Source organism: Salvelinus alpinus, chromosome 6 (assembly GCF_045679555.1).
Source record: "Salvelinus alpinus chromosome 6, SLU_Salpinus.1, whole genome shotgun sequence".
NCBI classification, from domain to species: Eukaryota; Metazoa; Chordata; class Actinopteri; order Salmoniformes; family Salmonidae; genus Salvelinus; species Salvelinus alpinus.
This window is the reverse complement of record NC_092091.1, coordinates 29,861,732-29,885,625: the sequence shown is the minus strand read 5'-3', so window position 1 is coordinate 29,885,625 and position 23,894 is coordinate 29,861,732. Positions and strand designations below refer to the sequence as shown.

Below are 23,894 nucleotides of genomic sequence, written 5' to 3'. Positions count from 1 at the left end.
ACAGAGTAACGTTACACTGCGATCACGTGGGTCGTACTGGGTTACGGATGTAAAAATCCCACACAATCTGCTGTTGGCGCACATTCAAATTAGCCCCAAAGTTGCCATGTTAAATCTTGTTCATTCTCTTAATTGAAATACCTGGGAATGTTGTTATCAACCTACTCCATACCCTTTAATGCAGGGTGGGCTATTAGCAGGCTAACGCTCAAGGGATAGTTCACCCAAATGACAAAATTACGTATTGGTTTACCTTACCCTGTAAGGTATGACAGTGTAGTGGAAAACTGAGAGAAGGTGATACTCGCAACTAGAGACCTGCTGGCGCCGAGGCCCAGCATGAGGACTTTAATATATTGTTTGGATGGCCGTATATTTGCATCTCACAGGAGAGTAACACACCTTATCTGTGGCTTTCCCCAGGGACGAGATGTTCCTGGGTTCACTGAGGCGAGGAGAGGTGTGAAGACTGATGAAAACTTTAATCAATTAAAATCATGTAATTTTTAAATTCATTTAATTTAATTGTCATGTTTGGTGTGTTTCAACAGTTCATAAAGAGCTGAATATTTTTGATGTATTTTTTTAAAGTGACTGGGTTGACTGATTATAAGGAACATTCCTGATGTTCAGTCATAACATTCAAATTGAGTTGATTAGATTCATTGCCGTGCATTCGTGGATGCCAAGTGAAGCCTGGCTTCCCCAAAAACTGTACAAAAAAAACCATACGAAATAATTTTGCTTTCGTCTCTCTGTGTTTCATGGCTCGCTCGGATGCCTTCTCTGAATGTATCTCATTCAGAAAAGGCATCCAAGCGAGCCAAACCGCACCCCTCTGTCTTTGTATGTGTAGGCCATCTACACTATATATACAAAAGTATATGGACACACCTTCAAATGAGTGGATTCGGCTATATCAGCCACACACAGTTGCTGACAGGTGTATAAAATTGAGCACACCACCATGCAATCTCCATAGACAAACATTGGCAGTAGAATGGCCTTACAGAAGAGCTCAGTGACTTTCAACGTGGCACTGTCATCGGCACCTTTCCAACAAGTCAGTTCATTACATTTTTGCCCAGCTAGAGCTTCCCCGGTCAACTGTAAATGCTGTTATTGTGAAGTGGAAACATCTAGGAGCAAAAACAGCTCAGCCGCAAAGTGGTAGGCAGTACAAGCTCATAGAACAGGACCAGATAGCGCTGAAGTGTGTAGCGCATAAATCTTGTCTGTCCTCAGTTGCAACACTCACTACCAAGTTCCAAACTGCCTCTGGAAGCAACATCAGCACAAGAACGGTTTGTCAGGAGCTTCATGAAATCAGTTTCCATGGCCGAGCAGCCGCACACAAGCCTAAGATCACCATGCGCATTGCCAAGCGTCGGCTGGAGTGGTGTAAAGCTCGGACTCTGGAGCAGTGGAAATGCATTCTCTGGAGTGATGAATCACGCTTCACCATCTGGCAGTCCGACGGACAAATCTGGGTTTGGCGGATGCCAGGAGAAGGCAAACGGCCCTAATGCATAGTGCCAACTGTAAAGGTTGGTGGAGGAGGAACAATGGTCTGGGGCTGTTTTTCATGGTTCGGGTTAGGCCACTTAGTTCCAGTGAAGGGAAATCTTAACGCTACAGCATACAATGAAATTGTAGACGATTCTGTGCTTCCAACTTTGTGGCAGAAGTTAGGGGAAGGCCCTTTCCTGTTTCAGCATGACAATGCCCCCGCTCACAAAGTGACGTCCATACAGAAATGGTTTGTCGAGATCAGTGTAGAAGAACTTCACTGGCCTGCACAGAGCCCTCCCCTCAATGCAATCGAATACCTTTGGGATGAATTGGAAGGCCGACTGCGAACCAGGCCTAATCGACCAACATCAGTACCTGACCTCACTAATGCTCTTATGGCTGAATGTAAGCAAGTCCCCGCAGCAATATTCCAACATCCAGTGGAAAGCCTTCCAAGAAGAGTGGAGGCTGCAAAGGGCGGACCAACTCCATATTAATGACCATGATTTTGAAATGAGATGTTCGACGAACAGGTGTCCACATACGTTTGGTCATGTAGTGTCTCTGATGCTGTCTGGTCCAAAAGAGTATGACATTGTTGCCGCCCGTAGCTTTGAATGCAAGGAAAGCCAGCGAGAATTTGGCCTCCCTTGATAAAAAAAAAGTACAAAAATATAATAACCAATCAGCGTTAAGCTAAACTGAGTGAGCTCAACTGTGAATGGTCCTGGCACACTAGAAAAAGTGTCATGGGAAGCCAGTTTGGATTTGGCTTCACTCCAAACGCATCGAGAGCATACATCACTGACAGAAACTCTTTGTGCATCTTGTTGTTTTGTTGTCCTCCGGTGTCTAGCTAGCTAGCTAAAATTGTCCCTTTCCTAAATTAGCTATGGATGGAGATAGGGATTTGGACTTATGGTTTTACTTAATTCCCTGTACTGACCAATGATTATAACTGCAATTATGATCCAACCATAAATTCATACATTGTGCCCCTGGTCTGAGAGGATGGAACTTCAATATGTAGCTAGATGTAGAAGGCTAATGTTAACTAGCTAACGTTGCCCATGAAAGGAAGTTAGGCTAGCGAGCAAGCTTTTTAGCCAGGACAACAAAAAATGAAAGCGTGTACTGTATGACAGAGTGATAGACAGTTTCTTCAACATTAAAGAGGGTGAGTCAACATGTTTTTTCTACTTGCACAAACGCGCACTCGCATGCACGCACACACCAGCACACACACACAAAAATCAGAACCATGAACAGCCACATCTTATTTCGCTTACGTTGATTAGACTAAATCGTTTTTGGTATCTTTTAGTTGTCACTGTATTAGACTAAGCATAGGTGATTTGATGTTGAAGTTGAAATGGTGCTGGAATAATGGAGGCAGCTAATGTTTTTGGTTCTAAATCAATAGTTTTTTAGTGGTCCGAAAATGTCGGAAACATTAACTTGCTTGACCATGCTGTAGGTTCCATGCAATATGCTTTATGGACTTCACCGGACAGAGGTTGCTCTCCGGTTTTGTGATGAAACAAAGGTGGTTGAATTTATTCTGCCACTGTGTCTTCTTATTGTCTCGGCTTCAGGCTTAAATATCACGGTCGCAAGGCATATGAACGAACAGGTTATAGAGCAAACAACGCAATAATCACAACACATAGATTGTAATATGGCTTTTTTTTCTAGCTTGGCTTCCCCAGTGATTTTACCCATACTGATTAGATTAGAATCTGAGTGTTTTCTTCCTGCCTTTTGTGTTAACTAGCAAAGTGCAAGAAAATGTTAATTCAAGATGGGAGGAGGGGCGTACCTACTTGAATTTGGTTAAAACCCCGAGGTCGATGTGCACGCCCCCACGGAAAATCGAATTAGCATAATAAAAATATCCCCATAAAAATCTGTCAGTTTAAACTAGAGATAGTTTTTTTTGCATCTGATGCGTCTCAATCCACCACATCTATGCATCTGCGATGAAAGGTGACAGCGCTAGAGCTGGGTTTGTCAGACCATGACACATCACGAAAATCTGTCTTCTCACAAAATTGTCTGTAGTGTCCAAATGGTTTGGCAAACTACAAACTATTATGACCCCTCTATGGAAAAACACATGGTTTTGCTCTACAATCTGACAAGCGTCTCGGTACTGCCGATCTGCCGATTTCTGTGTGTTGTGTCCGAACAGTTTGGGCTACACACTAATATGACCCCTCTAGGATGGCCACAGGCCTCACAGGACTTGTCTGAAGGTCCCCCGGTACCAGTTGAGAAAATTAATGGAGGTACTTTATATATGGAGACTGTTTGGTGCCAAAAATAAGAGGATAATACATGTAAAGAAAAAATAACAAATGTTTCCTGATTTTTCTTATATCTCTCAAATATAGGACGGACACTTCAGAACAAACGTACTTTAGATTTTTATTTTGGACTATCTGTTGTTCCATGTAGTGAAACTGTTATTCAATATGTTTGTGTGGGCTAATAGCAGTAAGGTCCAAAACATTTTTTGAAATATTTATTTTTGATACTTCAAGGGGTCTTAAATTCCAAATGAAATAGCAAAATGATCCTTGGTATGACCTTCTAAAAACAATTCCATAAAGCTTTGAGAACTTGCTTCCAAGCTCCTGTGTGTATCAGACACACATCGTTTTTTCTCTTAGAGGTCATTCTGAACTGAAGACACATTAAGTCTTATTTAGTTGATAGTCATTTACTCTGTGTATTCTTTAAGGTGTCATGTATTTCATGTACACTGTAATTGTTTGAGTATTAATTATTTCATGACTAATAAATCCTATTATTTGAACTGAGTAAATGCATTCCTTGTTTTACGGAGTAAATCTTTGATTCTTTAATTTAGTAGGTCTATTATTTAAATATTATTTACACTATACACATATGCTTGGGTTCCAACTTGATGTCCTAGATCTACATGACTCAATAAATTAATGCTAGAACATTGGTCGCCAGGGTTAGCTATTTGTAACTCGCCTCTTAATAATTGCATAACGGTGCAAGACTGACACATGTTCATTATAGTCATACCGAGTGGTGATGCAAGGCTTGCTACCTTGACTAGATGCTCCAGAGACACACGGGGCCTGATGCATTTATTCACATAATAATGGAGTCAGATTGCAGAATGTAGTTTATTATTATTAAACATCGTTTTCATTAATCTACAACAGCAATCCATGCTTTGGTTATAGGGCGGCAGGTAGTCTAGTGGTTAAGGGCGTTGGGCCAGTATCCGAGAGGTTGCTGGTCCTAAGCCCACTAGGTAAAAACTCTGTCGATGTGCCCATGAGCAAGGTCCTTAATCCTAACATCGCTAAGACGTTAGCATTTGGAAACAGTGTCAGGGAAACCAAAGCATGAATTGCTGTCGTACCTTGTCCATCGACTGCTAACACGACAAGGAAACCAATGTGTAATTTAGGTGAACTATTCCTTTAAGACAGACTGGTAGCATAGCTAGCCATAGCTAGCATTCACAGGTAGAAGTAACTTTTGTGTGTAATGGAGTCGACTGGTGACTATGAATATATACACTGCTCAAAAAAATAAAGGGAACACTTAAACAACACAATGTAACTCCAAGTCAATCACACTTCTATGAAATCAAACTGTCCACTTAGGAAGCAACACTGATTGACAATAAACTTCACATGCTGTTGTGCAAATGGAATAGACAAAAGGTGGAAATTATAGGCAATTAGCAAGACACCCCCAAAAAAGGAGTGATTCTGCAGGTGGTGACCACAGACAACTTCTCAGTTCCTATGCTTCCTGGCTGATGTTTTGGTCACTTTTGAATGCTGGCGTGCTCTCACTCTAGTGGTAGCATGAGACGGAGTCTACAACCCATACAAGTGGCTCAGGTAGTGCAGTTCATCCAGGATGGCACATCAATGCGAGCTGTGGCAAAAAGGTTTGCTGTGTCTGTCAGCGTAGTGTCCAGAGCATGGAGGCGCTACCAGGAGACAGGCCAGTACATCAGGAGACGTGGAGGAGGCCGTAGGAGGGCAACAACCCAGCAGCAGTACCGCTACCTCCGCCTTTGTGCAAGGAGGTGCACTGCCAGAGCCCTGCAAAATGACCTCCAGCAGGCCACAAATGTGCATATGTCAGCATATGGTCTCACAAGGGGTCTGAGGATCTCATCTCGGTACCTAATGGCAGTCAGGCTACCTCTGGCGAGCACATGGAGGGCTGTGCGGCCCCACAAAGAAATGCCACCCCACACCATGACTGACCCACCGCCAAACCGGTCATGCTGGAGGATGTTGCAGGCAGCAGAACATTCTCCACGGCGTCTCCAGACTCTGTCACGTCTGTCACATGTGCTCATGTGCTCAGTGTGAACCTGCTTTCATCTGTGAAGAGCACAGGGCGCCAGTGGCGAATTTGCCAATCTTGGTGTTCTCTGGCAAATGCCAAACGTCCTGCACGGTGCTGGGCTGTAAGCACAACCCCCACCTGTGGACGTCGGGCCCTCATACCACCCTCATGGAGTCTGTTTCTGACCGTTTGAGCAGACACATGCACATTTGTGGCCTGCTGGAGGTCATTTTGCAGGGCTCTGGCAGTGCACCTCCTTGCACAAAGGCGGAGGTAGCGGTCCTGCTGCTGGGTTATTGCCCTCCTACGGCCTCCTCCACGTCTCCTGATGTACTGGCCTGTCTCCTGGTAGCGCCTCCATGCTCTGGACACAACGCTGACAGACACAGCAAACCTTTTTGCCACAGCTCGCATTGATGTGCCATCCTGGATGAACTGCACTACCTGAGCCACTTGTGTGGGTTGTAGACTCCGTCTCATGCTACCACTAGAGTGAGAGCACCGCCAGCATTCAAAAGTGACCAAAACATCAGCCAGGAAGCATAGGAACTGAGAAGTGGTCTGTGGTCACCACCTGCAGAATCACTCCTTTTTTGGGGGTGTCTTGCTAATTGCCTATAATTTCCACCTTTTGTCTATTCCATTTGCACAACAGCATGTGAAATTTATTGTCAATCAGTGTTGCTTCCTAAGTGGACAGTTTGATTTCACAGAAGTGTGATTGACTTGGAGTTACATTGTGTTGTTTAAGTGTTCCCTTTATTTTTTTGAGCAGTGTATATAATTCACAACATTTTGACAGGAGCTATAATCCAGTTGTAATACAAAAAAAGTAAACTATTTGTGTCGTCATTGCTTGAATTCAAGCTTGGCTGCATTACTTTCAATGGGAAAGATTGCTCCCGGCTTCCGTGATTTTAGTTGAAAACGTCACTTCCCCGTCTGGAGCTATACTTGCTGGCTTTTTTGTTGACAATGACATCAGTGAGGTACAAGTAGGGGAATCGGAGCACAGTGATGATAGACAAGTTTTCCACCTGTAATTACCAGTTGGAGGGTCGTTCAACTGGATTCTTCCCAGTTGTATGTGGTAAATAATACCACATTCCTACTTGGTTATGAACACAGGATGAGGTTAGTTACAACTGGGGTTAGAGCGAAAACATACAGGAGGGTAGCACTTCAGGAAAAGGGTTGGACAGCCCTGCTTTAATCCATTCTCTTGTACATTTTCTCTGAGACAGCACAATGGTATTAGTCTAGTTGTTTTTCACACACCTATAGTGCATTCGGGAAGTTTTCAGACCCCTTGACTTTTTCCACATTTTGTTACGTTATAGCCTTATTCCATGTATTAAATACATTTGGTTCCTCATCAATCTACACACAATACCCTATAATGACAAAGCAAAAACAGGTTTTTAGAAATTGTAGCAAATTTATAAAAAATATTAAACAATTACATAAGTATTCAGTCCCTTTGCTATGTGGCATGAAGTTGAGTTCAGGTGCATCCTGTTTCCATTGATCATCCTTGAGATGTTTCTACAACTTGATTTGAGTCTACCTGTGGTAAATTCAATTGATTGGACATGATTTGTAAAGGCACACACCCGTCTATATAAGGTGCATGTCAGAGCAAAAACCAAGCCATGAGGTCGAAGGAATTGTCCTTAGAGCTCCGAGACAGGATTGTGTCGAGGCACAGATCTGTGGAAGGGTAACAAAAAAATGGCTGCAGCCTTGTAGCTCAAATAAACAGCAAACTTGGTTTCAAAAAGGGTGGGCTGCAGCATTGAAGGTCCCCAAGAACACAGTGGCCTCTATCATTCTTAAATGGAAGAAGTTTGGAACCACCAAGACTCTTCCTAGAGCTGGCTGCCTGGCCAAACTGAGCAATCGGTGGAGAAGGGCCTTGGTCAGGGAGGTGATCAAGAACCTGATGGTCACGTTGACAGAGCTCTAGAGTTCCTCTGTGTAGATGGGAGACACTTCAATTAGGATAACCATCTCTGCAGCACTCCACCAATCAGGCCTTTATGGTAGACTGGCCAGACAGAAGCCACTCCTTAGTAAAAGGCACATAACAGCCCGCTTGCCAAAAGTCACCCAAAGACTTTCAGACCATGAGAAACAAGATTCTCTGTTCTGATGAAACCAAGATTGGTCATGTCCGAAGGAAACCTGGCACCATCCCTACGGTGAAGAGTGGTGGTGGCAGCATCATGCTGTGGGGATGTTTTACAGTGGCAGGAACTGGAAGACTAGTCAGGATCGAGGCAAAGATGAACGGAACAAAGTACAGAGATCCTTGATGAAAACCTGCTCCAGAGTACTCAGGACCACAGACTGGGGGCGAAGGTTCACCTTCCAACAGGACAACGACCCAAAGCACACAGCCAAGACAACACAGGAACGGCTTCGGTACAAGTCTCTGAATGCCCTTGAGTGGCCCAGAGAAACTCCCCAAATACAGGAGTTGGACAAATCATGTCCAATCAATTGAATTCACCACAAGTGGACTCCAATCAAGTTGTAGAAACATGTCAAGGATGATCAATAGAAACAGGATGCACCTGAGCTCTCATAGCAAAGGGTCTGAATACTTATGTAAATAAGGTATTTCTGTTTTTAGTTCTTTATACATTTGTGAAAAATTCAAAAAAACTTTTTTCGCTTTGTCATTATCCATTTTAGAATAAGGCTGTAACGTAACAAAACGTGGAAAAAGTCAAGGGGTCTAAAAACTTTCCGAAGGCACTGTATACCTTGAATTTTATAAAAACATAGATTACATGAAATCAGTCATGATTGGCTTGATTTAGTTACACAATTTCGATATGGACAGTTCAGGGATATTTTGTTTTGCCCTCTTGATCAGAAATAACCATAGTTAATAAGACAAGTTGTAATTAATGGACTACATAATTTGGAAATTAAAAAGTAATGAGTGCACCAGCATTTTTCAGTCATATAAGCCAGGGTTTCCCAAACGTGGTCCTGGGGCCCCCCTTGGGTGCACATTTTGGTTTTTCCCTAGCGCTACACAGCTGATTCAAATAACCAACTCATCATCAAGCTTTGATTATTTGAATCAGCTGTGTAGTGCTAGGACAAAAATTAAAACATGCACCCAGGGGCCCCAGAACCCTGATATTGCCACAGTATCATTTCTGTCTTAAACAAGAAATTGCTTTATTTTAGTTGCACTGAATGATTGTGAAATAGTTCAATCACCCCTTAGTCTGCTTGGTTGCTAGGTTTTATTTCTACCGAAGATAATAAATAGCCTGTAGAGTGCGAACATGTCTTGGAAAATGTTTGGATAAAGCGAGGCTAAGTTACACTGACGTCACATGTAGCTCGGCTTTTAGAGAACAGTACATTTTGGAAGCAATTAAGATCAGCTGTGCGGGCGATGGTGGCCAACAGTGGATGCAATAGGCCCATAGTGTTCATTTCCACCCCCATATGATCTCAGGTAGACTGTACATCTTATAGAGGAGGCCTGTGGGGAGTGATGAGACACTCTGTCTGGTATAGAAGGTTGTTAGTAGGAGAACAGTGCCAGACAGAGTCAGTATCAGTATCAGACTAGAGGAGGCTCTGGTTCTGCTCTCTGGTTGTGGGGGCATCCTGGTCCTGAAGGGCTGGGCTACACGCTCCCACTGGGTGAGGATGGCCTGTCGGGCTCCGTCCCACTGTCCTGGCCCTCTCAGACGGTACTGGTACGGGGTGCAGGGCCCCAGCAGCACACACAGCCCCACACCAGGCTCCCTCAACAGCAGCCCTAGGAGATTAGGACGAACCCCCAACTCCTCTGCCATGGAGTCCATGTAGGGGATATGGTCCACCTGGAGAGGGTGACGCTCCAAACAGGCAAACCTGGAGGGAGAAGGAGGGTATACACACGCAGGTGTTTTGAAAGTGCTTATACATACTTTTTTTAATAGTTTACCTATTAGCAAACAAATTACAGTATGTGAGTGTAATAACGCATGGATGTTGTCCCACCTGTTTTGCAAGGTGCTGGTGTCTCTCTTTACGTCCTGAAGCATGGCTTCTTCTGAGGGCAGTGTTAGTAACCCTGGAGCAAGAAATCATGTATTCCACACATTACTATTGACACAAACCTCAAATCTTCCATCGCTTGCATTCAAATACACTAAGCTACCCAACTTCAGACACAGAGCTCTGGGATGAATCAGGAAAAGGGGAGTTAGTGAGGGAGTTGTTATTTATTTATTTATTTTTATTTCACCTTTATTTAATCAGGTAAGCCAGTTGAGAACAAGTTCTCATTTACAACTGCGACCTGGCCAAGATAACGCTAAGCAGTGTGACACAAACAACAACACAGAGTTACACATGGAATAAACAAATGTACAGTCAATAACACAAAAGAAAAGTCTATATACAGTGTGTGCAAATTAAGTAAGATTAGGGAGGTAAGGCAATAAATAGGCCGTAGTGGGGAAATAATTACAATTTCGCAAATAAACACTGGAGTGATAGATGTGCAGAAGATGAATGTGCAAGTAGAGATACTGGGGTGCAAAGGAGAAGAAAAAAAATATATAAAAATAATAACAATATGGGGATGAGGTAGTTGGATGGGCTATTTACAGATGGGCTATGTACAGGTGCAATGATCTGTAAGCTGTTCTGATAGCTGATGCTTAAAGTTAGTGAGGGAGATATGAGCCTCCAGCTTCAGTGATTTTTGCAATTATTTCCAGTCATTGGCAGCAGAGAACTGGAAGGAAAGACGGCCAAAGGAGGAATTGGCTTTGGGGATGACCAGTGAAATATACCTGCTGGAGCGCGTGCTACGGGTGGGTGCTGCTATGGTGACCAGTGAGCTGAGATAAGGCGGGGCTTTACCTAGCAAAGACTTATAGATGACCTGGAGCCAGTGGGTTTGGCAACGAATATGAAGCGAGGGCCAGCCAACGAGAGCATACAGGTCGCAGTTAGTTGTTACCTTTAAAGACCTGGGTGGCCCAGCGGGCCTGCATCTCAGCTAGAGGGTTGATGGCTCCCAGGTTACAGATGAAGCCCACTACAGCCAGACTGGGCCGAGCCAGCCCCGGGGGGAACACATGACGGTACAGACACAGGCGGTGACCACCATTAGCCAGCAGACCCGAAGGCAGGAAAGGAAAGTCATAGTTGTAACCGGTGGCAAACACCACAACATCCACCTAGGGAAGAGAGGGAAGGTAGGGTAGAGGGGATAAGGGAAGAGAGTGTGTGTGTGTGTGTGTGTGTCTTCACCTTTTCCACGACGCTCCCGTCCTCAAACACCACACTGGAGCCTTTGATCTCCCTGATGTTAGGTTTGACCAGAACACGACCAGAGATGATTCGGCCAGGTAGATCATCATTCACCACCGGGATCTGGGCAAAGAACCTGAAATAGATGGATGGATCAATGGATGGATCAATCAATCGGTCAGTTAGTCAGTCAGATATGTAAAGATTTTACCTGTGTTTTGGCTGTAGGCCGTACAGTCTGTGGTCGAACGTTCTGTTCAGTTTCTTCTCCATCATCCTGGTAATCCAGGAGGGGAAGAGCTTCTGCACTAGCCTGTTCAATCTTGAAGTGCCCACCAGGTCACCTGGCAGTCCCCCCGCCCCCACCCTGCTGACCACCCACGCCCCTTTCCGTGTGCTGAGGTACACCTGTAGACCAGAAGAGAAAGTGTTAATGATCTTTGGCAGAGATGGCCAACTCTATTCCTGTTCATGCTAGCTAGGAGTTTTTCATACTTCCGTCAGGGTTTCTTGAAAGACGGGACAATCTCAACTTTTCTTTCATAATTTTTTTCCGGAAAGGTGCACTATACAGAAATTGCTACGCCATTTTCTGGTTGCTAAAATTCTAATAGTTTGCCTAATTTATCTTTATGTGACAAAACAAGCAAGTATAGTGTAGCTCAGGTATTCCCAAACTGGGGTACCCCCAGGGGTACGCGCAATGCCGTCCGGGGTACGCCAAATAAAAATGTGATTCAAATTTAGTGTTCAGCGAAATAACAACACAATGTCAAATACAGGTAGCCTAGTCAAATAATTAACATCCAATCACATTAACCGTTACTCTCTCGCGGGAATTCCACTAACGGTCCATATGTAGCCAAACGTAGCTGCTGCTCATTCCGTTTGCTCAAAAATGTATAAATGGTTAAAAAAAGTAAGGCCCGCGTCCATATGGACACATACCAGCTCTACTGGTAGTACTGCTACTCTACTGGTAGTACTGCTACTACCAGCTGTACTACACCTGCACCTGTCGACGACACAAGTTGTTTTGCTTCCACGAGCACATCCATTGCTAGCATCGGTAATTCTACATTTGTTGTTAGCCCAGCTAGCATGGACACTGACAGTTGTGAATCTGATGCAGCCGAAGAGCTGCTGCCCCCTTACCCAGGAAAACACCGAACAACAGACAGGGACGTTGGACCATCGAAGAGGAGAAAATATGATGAGAACTACATTGATTTGGGGTTCACTTATATTGGGAGTAGTGCCTTTCCTCAGCCACAGTGTGTTATATGTGTAAAAGTACTATCTCACAACTCGATTAAATGTTCATTCTTGCGCAGACAATTAGGAAACATGCCAATTTGAAAAATAAAGAGTTTTTGAGCGAGAATTAAGACGACTTTCAAGTAGTAAGACATGTATAAATGCAACAGATACCATTAATAAGACGGGTCTAGAAGCGTCTTATATGGTGAGCTACCGACTGGCTAGGACAGGCAAGCCCGACACTATTGTGGAGGACTTAATTCTTCCTGCTGCCGCGGGTATGGCTGGGACAATGCTGGGAGAAAAGGCCCAAAAAACTATACAGACAATTCCTTCATCAAACAACACTTGGCAGGAGATGTTTTGAAACAATTACTGCTTCGCATACAAGCTAGTGAATTCTATGCGTTACAGCTGGATGAGTCAACAGACGTGGCGGGCCTGGCACAGCTCCTGGTATATGTCCATTACGTTTATGGGGGGGTCAATTAAGGAAGACATCCTCTTCTGCAAACCACTGGAAACCAGGACAACAGGAGAGGATATGTTTTAAGTACTGGACAGCTTTGTGACATCAAATGGACTTTGGTGGTCAAGATGTGTTGGTATCTGTACTGATGGCGCAAAAGCCATGACAGGGAGACAAAGTGGAGTGGTAACGCACGTGCGAGCAGTTTCTCCCGACTCCACTTGGGTACATTGTAGCATCCACCGAGAGGCTCTTGCTGCCAAAGGAATGCCTGACAGCTTGAAAGATGTTTTGGACACTACAGTAAAAATGGTTAACTTTGTTAAAGCAAGGCCCCTGAACTCTCGTGTATTTTCTACACTATGCAATGATATGCGCAGCGACCATGTAACGCTTTTACAACATACAGAAGTGCACTGGTTATCAAGGGGAAAAGTATTGACACGTTTTTTTTTATTGAGAGATGAGCTTAAAGTTTTCTTTACTGACCATAATTTTCACTTGTCTGACCGCTTGCATGATGACAAGTTTCTCACACGACTGGCCTATCTGGGTGATGTTTTTTCTCGCCTGAATGATCTGAATCTAGGATTACAGGGACTCTCCGCAACTATATTCAATGTGTGGGACAAAATTGAGGCTATGATTAAGAAGTTGGAGCTCTTCTCTGTCTGCATTAACAAGGACAACACAGGTCTTTCCATCATTGTATGATTTTTTGTGTGCAAATACAGACAATGTCAAATGTGATATAGCGAAGCACCTGAGTGAGTTGGGTTCGTTTTTACGCAGGTACTTTCTCGAAACGGATGGCACAAACAACTGGATTCGTTATCCCTTTCATGCCCTGCCTGCAGTCCACTTACCGATAACTGAACAAGAGAGCCTCATCGAAATTGCAACAAGCGGATCTGTGAAAATTGAATTTAATCAGAAGCCACTGCTAGATTTATGGATTGGGCTTTGCTCAGAGTATCCTGCCTTGGAAAATTGCGCTGTTAAGACACTGATGCCCTTTGCATCCACGTACCTATGTGAGAGTGGATTCTCGGCCCTCACTAGCATGAAAACTAAATACAGGCACAGACTGTGTGGAAAAGGATTTAAGACTGAGACTCTCTCCAATACAACCCAACATTGCAGAGTTATGTGCATCCTTTCAAGCATACCCCTTCTCACTAACCTGTGGTGAGTTATTCACAATTTTCCATGAACAGATAAGGTTTTATATGTAAGATGGCTAAATAAAGAGCAACATTTCTTCTTCTTCTTATATTATTATTTGTGCCCTGGTCCTATAAGAGCTCATTGTCCCTTTCTGCTAGCCGGGTTGTGACAAAAACTCACACTCATTCTTATGTTTAATAAATGTATTGTATAGTGTGTGTGGCAGGCTTACAATGATGGCAAAAAAACTACATTTGAAAGTACGCTGACCCTGGTGTTAGAGGTGGTACGCAGCTGGAGGTTGAATGTTTGATGGGCTAGGGGACTAAGAAAAGTTTGGGAACCACTGCTGTAAACGAACAGTATCATTTCAGTTGAGTGTACTAGAGCTTTGCCTGTTTACCGGAAGCTGATGCTGTTGCTATGCAACCTCTTGCTAGCATGCTAGCATAACAAATTACTAGCTAAACATTTTACAATTTTGGGTGTGTTTGTAAAATCAATCTGGAGTGCCAGAGTGAGCTCTGGACGTTCATAAATCCAGAGCGTTGTCAGATTGTCCATTCGTAAATTCAGAGTGTTTCGCTCTCAGAGAGTTCAGACGCTCTGGCCCGTGAGTAGGGTTGATCCGAGTGTTCAACGGCAGTCAAGCACCCAAGCTAACTGGCTAATATTGGCTAGCTACTTCCAGACACAAATGAGAGAACACCTCACTCTCACCATTTTACTAGCCCTAGCAGAGCTGGTTAGGCAGTTTTCATGTTATCCAGGGCGTTGGTAACTGTGCTGCTGGCAACAATTTAAGAACTTTTTTTTTTTGCCGACGTTTACTAACACCGGTCATGTTCAAAGGGTGTTGAGCGTTCGTAAATTCATCAGTTATTTTGCGCGAGAGTGCTCTGAAATCGGAGTAGATATGCAGAATTAACAATGTCCATTGAAAAGCACGACTATACCACTTAGCTAAGAATGATGTGAATAATCAAGTCAATAAACATGGGGTAGTTAGTTAGATAGCGGACAGTTAATAGACTGCCTGGCAAGTTCAATGTAATAGTAGCCAACTAACATTAGGTATCTAGCTAACATACCAGTACATACTGCTGTAATGCTATGCGGTTCATAAGGATAGCGTATCTAACAAATTGTCAGCCAACATAACGTGTAACGTAATTTATTTGAAAAGTCATGACTTTATTACATTGCTCAACATTTTCTTAACATTTGTCACAATTAGTTAAAGCATTGAATTTGTATTTGCTCTCATTGGACTCCGGCTGCATATTTTCCGCCATTTTCTTCCCATCTGAAAAGTTATGAAGCCACGCCCATTTTCAGAAGAATTGGATTATGGGCCCTAAAAGCACAGAAATAGTGTTCACTGCATGTATACTTCGTATTTTGTCAAATTTAGTATGACATCCGGGAACTTTTGGCACGATAACTATATCCATACTACGACAAATAAGCATACTATATACTCAATTCACGTCACAAATAGTATGGTTAAATTTGAGTATTCGAACACAGCTATAGAGAAGGGGTCCTTATGGTATAGCTGACCCTGCTCATTCCTGATTAATTTTAGACAAATCTGACAGAGTTGACCAACTCTTTGGACACATTTTTTAGGATCAATATTATTTTAAGCCACAGAGGGCTATTTCAAGAAACTACACAATATCCCTTTTTCAGTTAATATTATTGGCATAATTATTATTTTTTTTAACACTTTTTTTTGGAGAGTTTGAAAATGGGATCCTTTGCACTGAATAAGGGCATTTATGGGCATAGTGCTGACATGGAAATTAATAATATTTAAAATATTTAAATTCCCAAAACAATTACTTTCCCTTATACAATTATACTAAATTGAATGTTTAAGCTCAAATAAAATACATATTTCTACTATTAAAAGGAAGTTTCCCTGCCGGACATGGATTGTCCCAATTTTCAAGAAACCCTGCCCTGCATAATATCTGAAAGAAACACTTCCAGAAGAATCAGAGGATTTCCCACTCACCTGCTCTGCTACTCTGCTTGCATCCACAGCGATGTCACCTCCAGAATTCCCAATCCCAACTACCACCACCCTCTTCCCCTGCAACCCCTCAGCACTGCGGTATTCCCAACTATGAAAGTACCTGCCCTCAAACTCCTCTATACCTGGGAGGATCAGATAATCAAATTATAAATAATGATACTCGTGGTAATTGATGGATGATGATGATTGAGCATGATATTCAAATTATACTTTGTGAGGGCTATGAATGGGATATACAGTGCCTTCAAAAAGTATTCATACCCTTTGACTTTTTCTGCATTTTGTTATGTTACAACCTGAATTTAAAATGCATTAAATTGAGATGTTGTGTCACTCACCTCACCTCCATAATGTCAAAGTGGAATTATGTTTTTAGACATTTTTACAAATGAATAAAAAATGAAAAGCTGAAATTTCTGTATTGACTACCTCATCTCTGTACCCCACACATACAATTAACACAGGTACAACCACAAAGATCAAGGAGGTTTTCCAATGCTTCGCAAAGAAGGGCACCTAGTGGTAGATAAAAAAAAAGCATAGAATATCCCTTAGAGCATGGTGAAGTTATTAATTACTCTTTGGGTGGTGAATCAATACACCCAATTTACCGATGACTCCCTGGAAAATAGTGGCAGTTGTTACTGAGTGAAATATCCTGGCTAAATAAATGAAATGAGTCACTGCAAGATACAGGCGTATCATGTTATGGGTATGCTTGTCATCAACAAAGAAACGGAATAGAGCTGAGCACAGGCAAAATCATAGAGGAACACCTGGTTCACTCTTCTTTCCAATAGACACTGGGTGACAAATTCACCTTTCAGCAGTACAACAAGGCCAAATATACACTGCAGTTAACTTACCAACACGACATTGAACGTTTTTGAGTGGCCTAGTTACAGTTTTTACTTAAATTGGCTTGAAAATCTATGGCAAGACTTGAAAATGGCTGTCTAGCAATGATTAACAACCAACTTGACAGGAGTGTGAATACTTATGAGATATTTCTGTATTTCATTTTCAATAAATTTGCATTTCTAAAAACATGTTTTCACTTATAAATTATGGGCTATTGTGTGTAGATGGGTGCGAAAAAAATCTATGTAATCAATTTTGATTTGAGCTTTGTGGAATAAGTCAAGGAGTATGAATACTTTCTGATGGCACTGTGCACATGATGTATGTATGTATGTATGTATGATGTGAATAGGATTTGAGTCTATATATCTCCAGTGATAGTAGCATATAAATGGGAAATAATCAAATACACAATGACAATGGGGACTATGATAGGAATAGAGAATTTAAAGTTACCTGGGAAGTCATTGAGAGGCAAGTGTGGTTGTGTAAAGTGACCGGTGCAGACCATCACAGCATCAAAGACCTGAGTCTCCTTCTGACCTTCTCTCCTCTCTGTCTCCACCTCCCACCGGCCTGACACTGGGAAGTCTGGCCTCTGACGCACACTCACCACAGTGGTCTGACACATGCAGCCACGCACACACACATTCAATTAATCACTATTTACCGTCGAAAGGGATCCTAACATAAGATGTGACTGAATAAACATCCACTTCCTTCCTTCATGCCCTCTGACCTGGAAGTAGATGTGCTTGAAGAGGTCAAAGGTCTGAGCATAAAGTCGTAGGTAGCTCAGCAGCTGGGAGTGGTGCATGTTGTTGGGCAGGTGAGCAGGAGGAGGGAAATCGCTGTATGACATCATCTCCTTGGAGCTGTTGATGATGACAGACTCGTAGATGTTGGCCCTTCCTGGGTCTGGACGCTCCTAAAGGACAAGGACAGACTGAGGATAAGCACTAATATGCCCAATACATAAGATATTGGAACAAAGCCAGGGTAATTTATACTGGATAAACTTTAGATATTGAAAGAGAGCCGGTGTCATTTAAATATGGATCTCCAGCAGTAGCGGACACACACACTCCTAGTGACTGAGCAGATGGATGTTCTCCCTGTATCTTCTTACTGAGACGAACACACTAATCCACTATACTGGTTAATCAGGCACCAGGTTCCTCAGCCAGCTCCCTCACCTTGAACCTCCACAGTCCCCCGATGTCTTCACTGCTCTCGAAGCAGGTGGGCTCCAGACCCTCATCCAGACAGCTCTTGATGCTGGTCAGACCTGAGGGACCCGCCCCGATCACTGCTACTGTACGCACCATGATGGAACTACAGAGAAAGAGAGAGAGAGAGATGGTTAGTAGCAATGAAAGTGCCATTGGAATAACTTCAACCAATAACGAATACATAAGTTACAATATCACTCTCACTTCTGTCCACGCACACCATCACACATGTCCACTTGTGGCGAGATTGAGGAACCCTGACCTGTACAGGCAGGGGAGGGTCATGGTCAGACCAAATCAGTGTCAGATTGGTTATTGGGGAGTGGCAGTGTCTCAGGGGGATGGTCATGAAAATGTTCAGCTCAGTGCCAAAGTCTTGACCCCTTGACTATAGGCCCTGGTGGGGGGGATGGGCATTCCAGTGAGGTGGGGATGAGAGAAGCACAGCACCACTGGAAGTGGAATTGTCAATGCTTTCTCATTAGTTGTATTTTAACCGTGTTGTTTTATTTTAACTGTGAAACAGAGAAACGGGGAAAAAAATGTGAAACAGTCATTTGCATTTCTCTGAAGGCGCTGATTGGCTTTTCAACCCATACACAATTTTCAATCAATAAATGATTGGCTTAGAGACCTACAGCTATTTAAGTGGGTTTGAGTAAATGTGTACTGTAACTGTATATTCATCTCACCCCTTTAACCTTCGACTGAGAGAATGTATACCTTAACATTTAGTTTATCTACAGAGAGAAGCAGCAGTTACGTGGATGTGTATTTTCTTTTATAGCTTCTGTCCTGGTCTCCACTCCTTGAGGGCATGAGGCAGCGGGAGGTTAAGGGGCAGTCTCTATTGCACTCCACATTGCCCTCTCCCACCTGGACAAGAGGAACACCTGTGTGAAAATATTGTTTATTGACTACAGCTCAGCTTTCAACACCATAGTGCCCTCCAAGCTCATCACTAAGCTAAGCACCCTGGGACTGAACACCTCCCTCTGCAACTGGTTCCTGGACTTCCTGACGGGCCACCCGTAAGTGGTGAGAAGTAGGCAACAACACATCCGTCACGCTGACCCTCAACACGGGGCCCCCTCACGGGTGCATGCTTGGTCCCCTCCTTTACTCCCTGTTCACACACGACTCCAACACTATTATTAAGTTTGTCGACAACGATGAGACCTGGCAGTGTGGTGCCAGGACAGCAACCTCTCCCTCAACGTCAGCAAGACAAAGGAGCTGATTGTGGACTACAGGAAACGGAGGGCCGAGCACGCCCCCATTCATGACTTGTGTTTGTTAGTGACAGAGACATGGTTGTTGCATTCAATCGCATTCAATGGCCTTCACCAAGTGAGTGCCTACGTGAATATGTTTTCATTCAAATGAAACTCTTTATGACTTAACAAATACCTTCAGGTCTCACGTTGACAGTCTAGTTTTACTCTAGCACACTGGGCCCGGTTTCCCAAGAGCATCTTAACGCTACGTTCATCTTCAGAACCTTCATAGGAGCATCATTACATCTCTGAGCTGTTTCCCCAAATCATTGTTACTAACATTGCACTTGAAAACGCTTGTTATTTACCAACTGCCTCAGACCACTTGAACAACTTAGTGTGTTACTAGATACGTTTGTTCTCTCCCGAGTCACTTTATACACAGAAGATATCTGCTAAACATAGAATCAACATGTTTATCTGTCTCTCTGTAACTACTGATAGCTTCACAATGAAGTTGACTACAAATAGAAAGTTGCCAATGTCTTTGCAATTGTTAAAACATTTTTACATGAAAACGGAGATGACTGCATTAAAAGATAAATAGCCAGCCCTACAGTATTGTCACACCTAGTCCCGCTCCGGCGCTCGAAGTCGCAGGTCTACTAACCACCGGAACTGGCAACCATCATTAAGCACACCTGCTCCCCGTCATTTTGCAGTGTGCAAAGCTGTCAAGGCAAAGGGTGGCTACTTTGAAGAGTCTCAAATATAAAATAGATTTTGATTTGTTTAACAATTGTTTGGTTACTACATTATTCCATATGTGTTATTTCATAGTTTATGTCTTCACTATTATTCTACAATGTAGAAAATAGTAAGAATAAAGAAAAACCCTTGAATGAGTAGGTGTGTCCACACTTTTGACTGGTACTGTACGTAACAAGTATAGGCTACATAGGCCTACGCTGTATAATTCAATAATATTGAAATCAATTTCATGTTCATTCCATTTAGTTATTTTTTTGCTAATTGTAGGCTACTGTCTGTAATTTTGACTCAATATATTTCATGATGTGTAACAACGCAATGATGTGCCAAATCTTGATTCAGTGCATCATTATAGGCTAAGCATTAGAATAACCTCCCTCAGTATTTGCAGCCATAGGTGATGATATCTGTGATGATATCTTTTAAGGAGCTGACCCATCATCAGTATTGTGGAATAATTATAATGTTAATTCTTTGGAGTCTAAGACATTGGGGGAGGGAGGAGGCAGTACTAAGCTGACATATGGAATTGTTTTAAGATGGTCATACAATGGATCCTTTAGTTATTTGATTTTGAATTTTAGGACCCCTTTAGGTATAAGATGTATTATTTTAAAAAATGTATTTGATAAAATATTGATTTTGGCTTTTACTACTAAAGCCTATAGAAATGCATTGAATAACACATTCATAAAAGGCAAAAAGGACAGTCAAAAAAATTTATCATAAGAAACAAGGTTTTGAAGTGTCTGTCCTAAATCTAGGAGATATCTTTTTTTTTTTATCAGGAAATATACATTTTTGACACATATTACACCTTCATACCCCTACCTTCATTGTTCTATTCATTTTAAAACAAAACAGTACCGGTTACCTTCAGAGGAGTCCCATGACACTTGTGGGGGTCCTAGAGACAAAGGGAGAACACCATTTTGTTTGTGAGAATCTACCCTTTCCACAGTGCTGTCACAGTACTTTTGTAGCCCTAACAGTTCGAACGCTACCAAACAGAACTTGGCACATCGACGGTACTGACTTCAGACGACTCTCCTGACACTTGTGGAGGTCGTATAGCAGAACAGAGAACACCATCATGTTCGCAAGTCTCTATTTCCATAATAATGTAGATCAAACCGTTTGGACGCTACAGACGTTTGTATGAGAAGACCGATTGAGACGCGTACAATTGTACAATTGATTGAGATGCACAATGCAACCCCGCCCCCTGATATCTCTAGCTTAAACTGACAGATTTTGATGGGGATTTCTTTATTATGTAACTTACATTTACGCACCGGTGCGTCAATCGACTCTAAGGGGTTTAAAAGGTAAGATTTGAATGGAGAAAGTTGATCCGAGATTCAGTAAGCTATCGACACATGCCACAACGTTCCCTCTGTGTGGTGTTTTGGGAAATGCATGTTACATCTCCGGACGTCGTAGCAAAGATGCATCCTTAAAAACACTGGCAAGCCTAAATTCCATTGCCATTGGGAAACTCTTGGTTTGCATCAGGCATGCACGTCACATTATGCTGGCTTGCAAGTGATGTGTTATTCCTATTGGAATTACAGCCAGAGTGAGGATATTCAACAATTGGAACTTTTAATCACAAACAAACTGCATTTGGAATGACTGCAAAGGTAGGAAGGATTGATAAATGAGACCATCTAAACTGGAACAACCATCTCAGTAACGGGTGCAATAAGTCAACCTACTAACAGATTGGATGGAAACATTGGACAATTGTATGTTATTGTATGTTTGTGTAGCATAAAATCAATCAAACAATGTAGATGTAAAGCACAGATTTTGAAACAAACAAAAAGGTCTACCTGAAATAGATCATAACGGTTATTAACACCAACACATGGGTTCTTATACACCACTAAGAGTTCATTTAACTCCTGAATCAACTCTAGAAATGTTATAATGAAAATTCATCACTAGGTAACACTGGCCAATTTGTTGTGTACAAATATTCCCATTTACAGTCAGGTCAAAAATTATTGGCACCCTTGATAAATATGAGCAAAAAAGCTTCAGTCTTCCCGATGCCAAACTCACTACTAGTGTGAGTGCCCAAAGAGCATTTGACCTTAGCACTGCCTTTGGCCACGCACACCAGTGGCAGGTTTGGTGTCGAAAAACTGAAGCATCAGCTGAAAAGTACCTCATACCCACTCTCCTGTAAGATATGACGGTGGATCTTTGATGTTATGTTGTTATTTTGCTTCCACTGATCCTGGGGCCCTTAAGGTCAACGGCGTCATGAACTTTACCAAGTACCAGGACATTTTAGACAAAAATCTATTTGCCTCTGCCAGGAGGGTGACACTTGGATGCAAGTGGATCGTCCAGCAAATGAATAACCCCAAGCAAATGTAGAAATCCACAAAGAAATGGTTAATTGACCACAAAATCAACATTTTGCAATGGTCATCTCGGTCTCCTTACTTGAACCACATTGAAAACCTGTGTTTTGAATTGAAGAGGGCAGTCCATAAGCGCTAACGAAGGATATCAAGGATCTGGAAAGATTCTGTATTGAGGAATGGTCTCTAGTTGAGTGCCATATAAGATTTCCAGGAAATGTGTGTTGTTTTGGCTCTGTGCCATGTTCTGTTCTCTTCGGGTTACACCGACAGTCTCCAGTATCTCTGGTCTGTCTGCAAAACAGATTGTGTTTCCCTTGGCCTTCTCTCTCCCTCTATCTCCCCCTTCTCTCTTGGCAACATAATCCTATCCCACAGGGGGTTAGTGGCACCTTAATTAGGGAGGAAGGGCTAGTCCAATGGCTGGAGCGGAATAAGTGGAATGGAATCTAATACATCATTCGCTTCGTTCCAGACATTATTATCAGCCGTCCTCCCGTTAGCAACTTCCTGTGTCCTATCCCTGTCTGTCTGTATGTAGGTTAAGGGCACCTTCTGAATCTGAATAAGTGTTTTCATTGTATTTTCTCACATTTTTTAAATAGTGACCGAGCATTAGGGATTAGTGTTTAACTTTAACATCAGAGGTTTAAGTAATTGTATAGGTTTTAAAATATGTTTTAAACTGTACCTACAGTCAGGTACAAAATTATTGCCACCCTTGATAAAGATGAGTAAAAAAGACTGTATACAATAAATAATTTAAATACTGAGGTATATTGTGTGCTCCAAAAAATTGGGGAATATCTTTTTTATATTAATACAATTGCTCAGAGAAAGAGATTTTGTTTAATAAGTAATACAAATCTCAAAGACACAGGTGTAAAAATGATTGGCACCCCTGTTTTAAATACTCTAGTAAAATGTTTCATGAGATTGGAGAACACATTGGGAGGGATCTCAGTTGGTATAATAGAACAACTCAGAGTACAACGCAGTTCTCATTCCTGGATTGGGGTACGCTTTCAGAGCCATATCTTGCTCCGTCTCTGCAGTCTTAATCTACACAGGAAGCCTGTCTCACCCTAGTACAGCTCTTAGCAAGCAGGTCGAATCTACTGACTAATAAACAACATGCTTTTCCAGAATATTTATAAGGGAGAGTTGCTCACCCAATGCTCTTGTTTGATCAGTCTTCAAGAACAAGAAACATAATGGACAACAGAAATAACTTTGTCAAACAGTAAACATTGATGATTAAGAAGTTGTGCTTACCTCTCTATACCAGTGGACAAAAGGGTGGAAATGAGCCAAGGTACAAACCCCGGCGCTTCTTGCCTCTCAACCCCTCCCCCA

At 42.5% G+C, this 23,894-nt stretch overlaps 1 protein-coding gene across 3 annotated transcripts; it reads right to left on the bottom strand.

Moving 5' to 3' along the window:
• Window positions 1-7,046: 7,046 nt before the first annotated feature.
• Window positions 7,047-23,878, bottom strand: LOC139578517 (flavin-containing monooxygenase 5-like). 3 transcript variants are annotated; one of them, XM_071406219.1, is made up of 10 exons: window positions 23,814-23,878; window positions 18,140-18,278; window positions 17,683-17,871; window positions 17,400-17,565; window positions 16,062-16,204; window positions 11,354-11,550; window positions 11,143-11,278; window positions 10,850-11,069; window positions 9,880-9,952; window positions 7,047-9,750 (listed from the first exon to the last, which is right to left on the bottom strand). In XM_071406219.1, exons 2-10 carry the CDS (start codon window positions 18,269-18,271, stop codon window positions 9,321-9,323), a joined length of 1,686 nt encoding a protein of 561 aa, XP_071262320.1. In that variant the 5' UTR covers window positions 18,272-18,278; window positions 23,814-23,878; the 3' UTR covers window positions 7,047-9,320. The 3 variants fall into 3 exon arrangements, with proteins under 3 accessions (XP_071262320.1, XP_071262322.1, XP_071262323.1); XM_071406221.1 differs by lacking the exon at window positions 23,814-23,878 and adding an exon at window positions 21,038-21,162; XM_071406222.1 differs by lacking the exons at window positions 7,047-9,750; window positions 10,850-11,069.
• Between the last annotated feature and the right edge of the window lie 16 nt (window positions 23,879-23,894).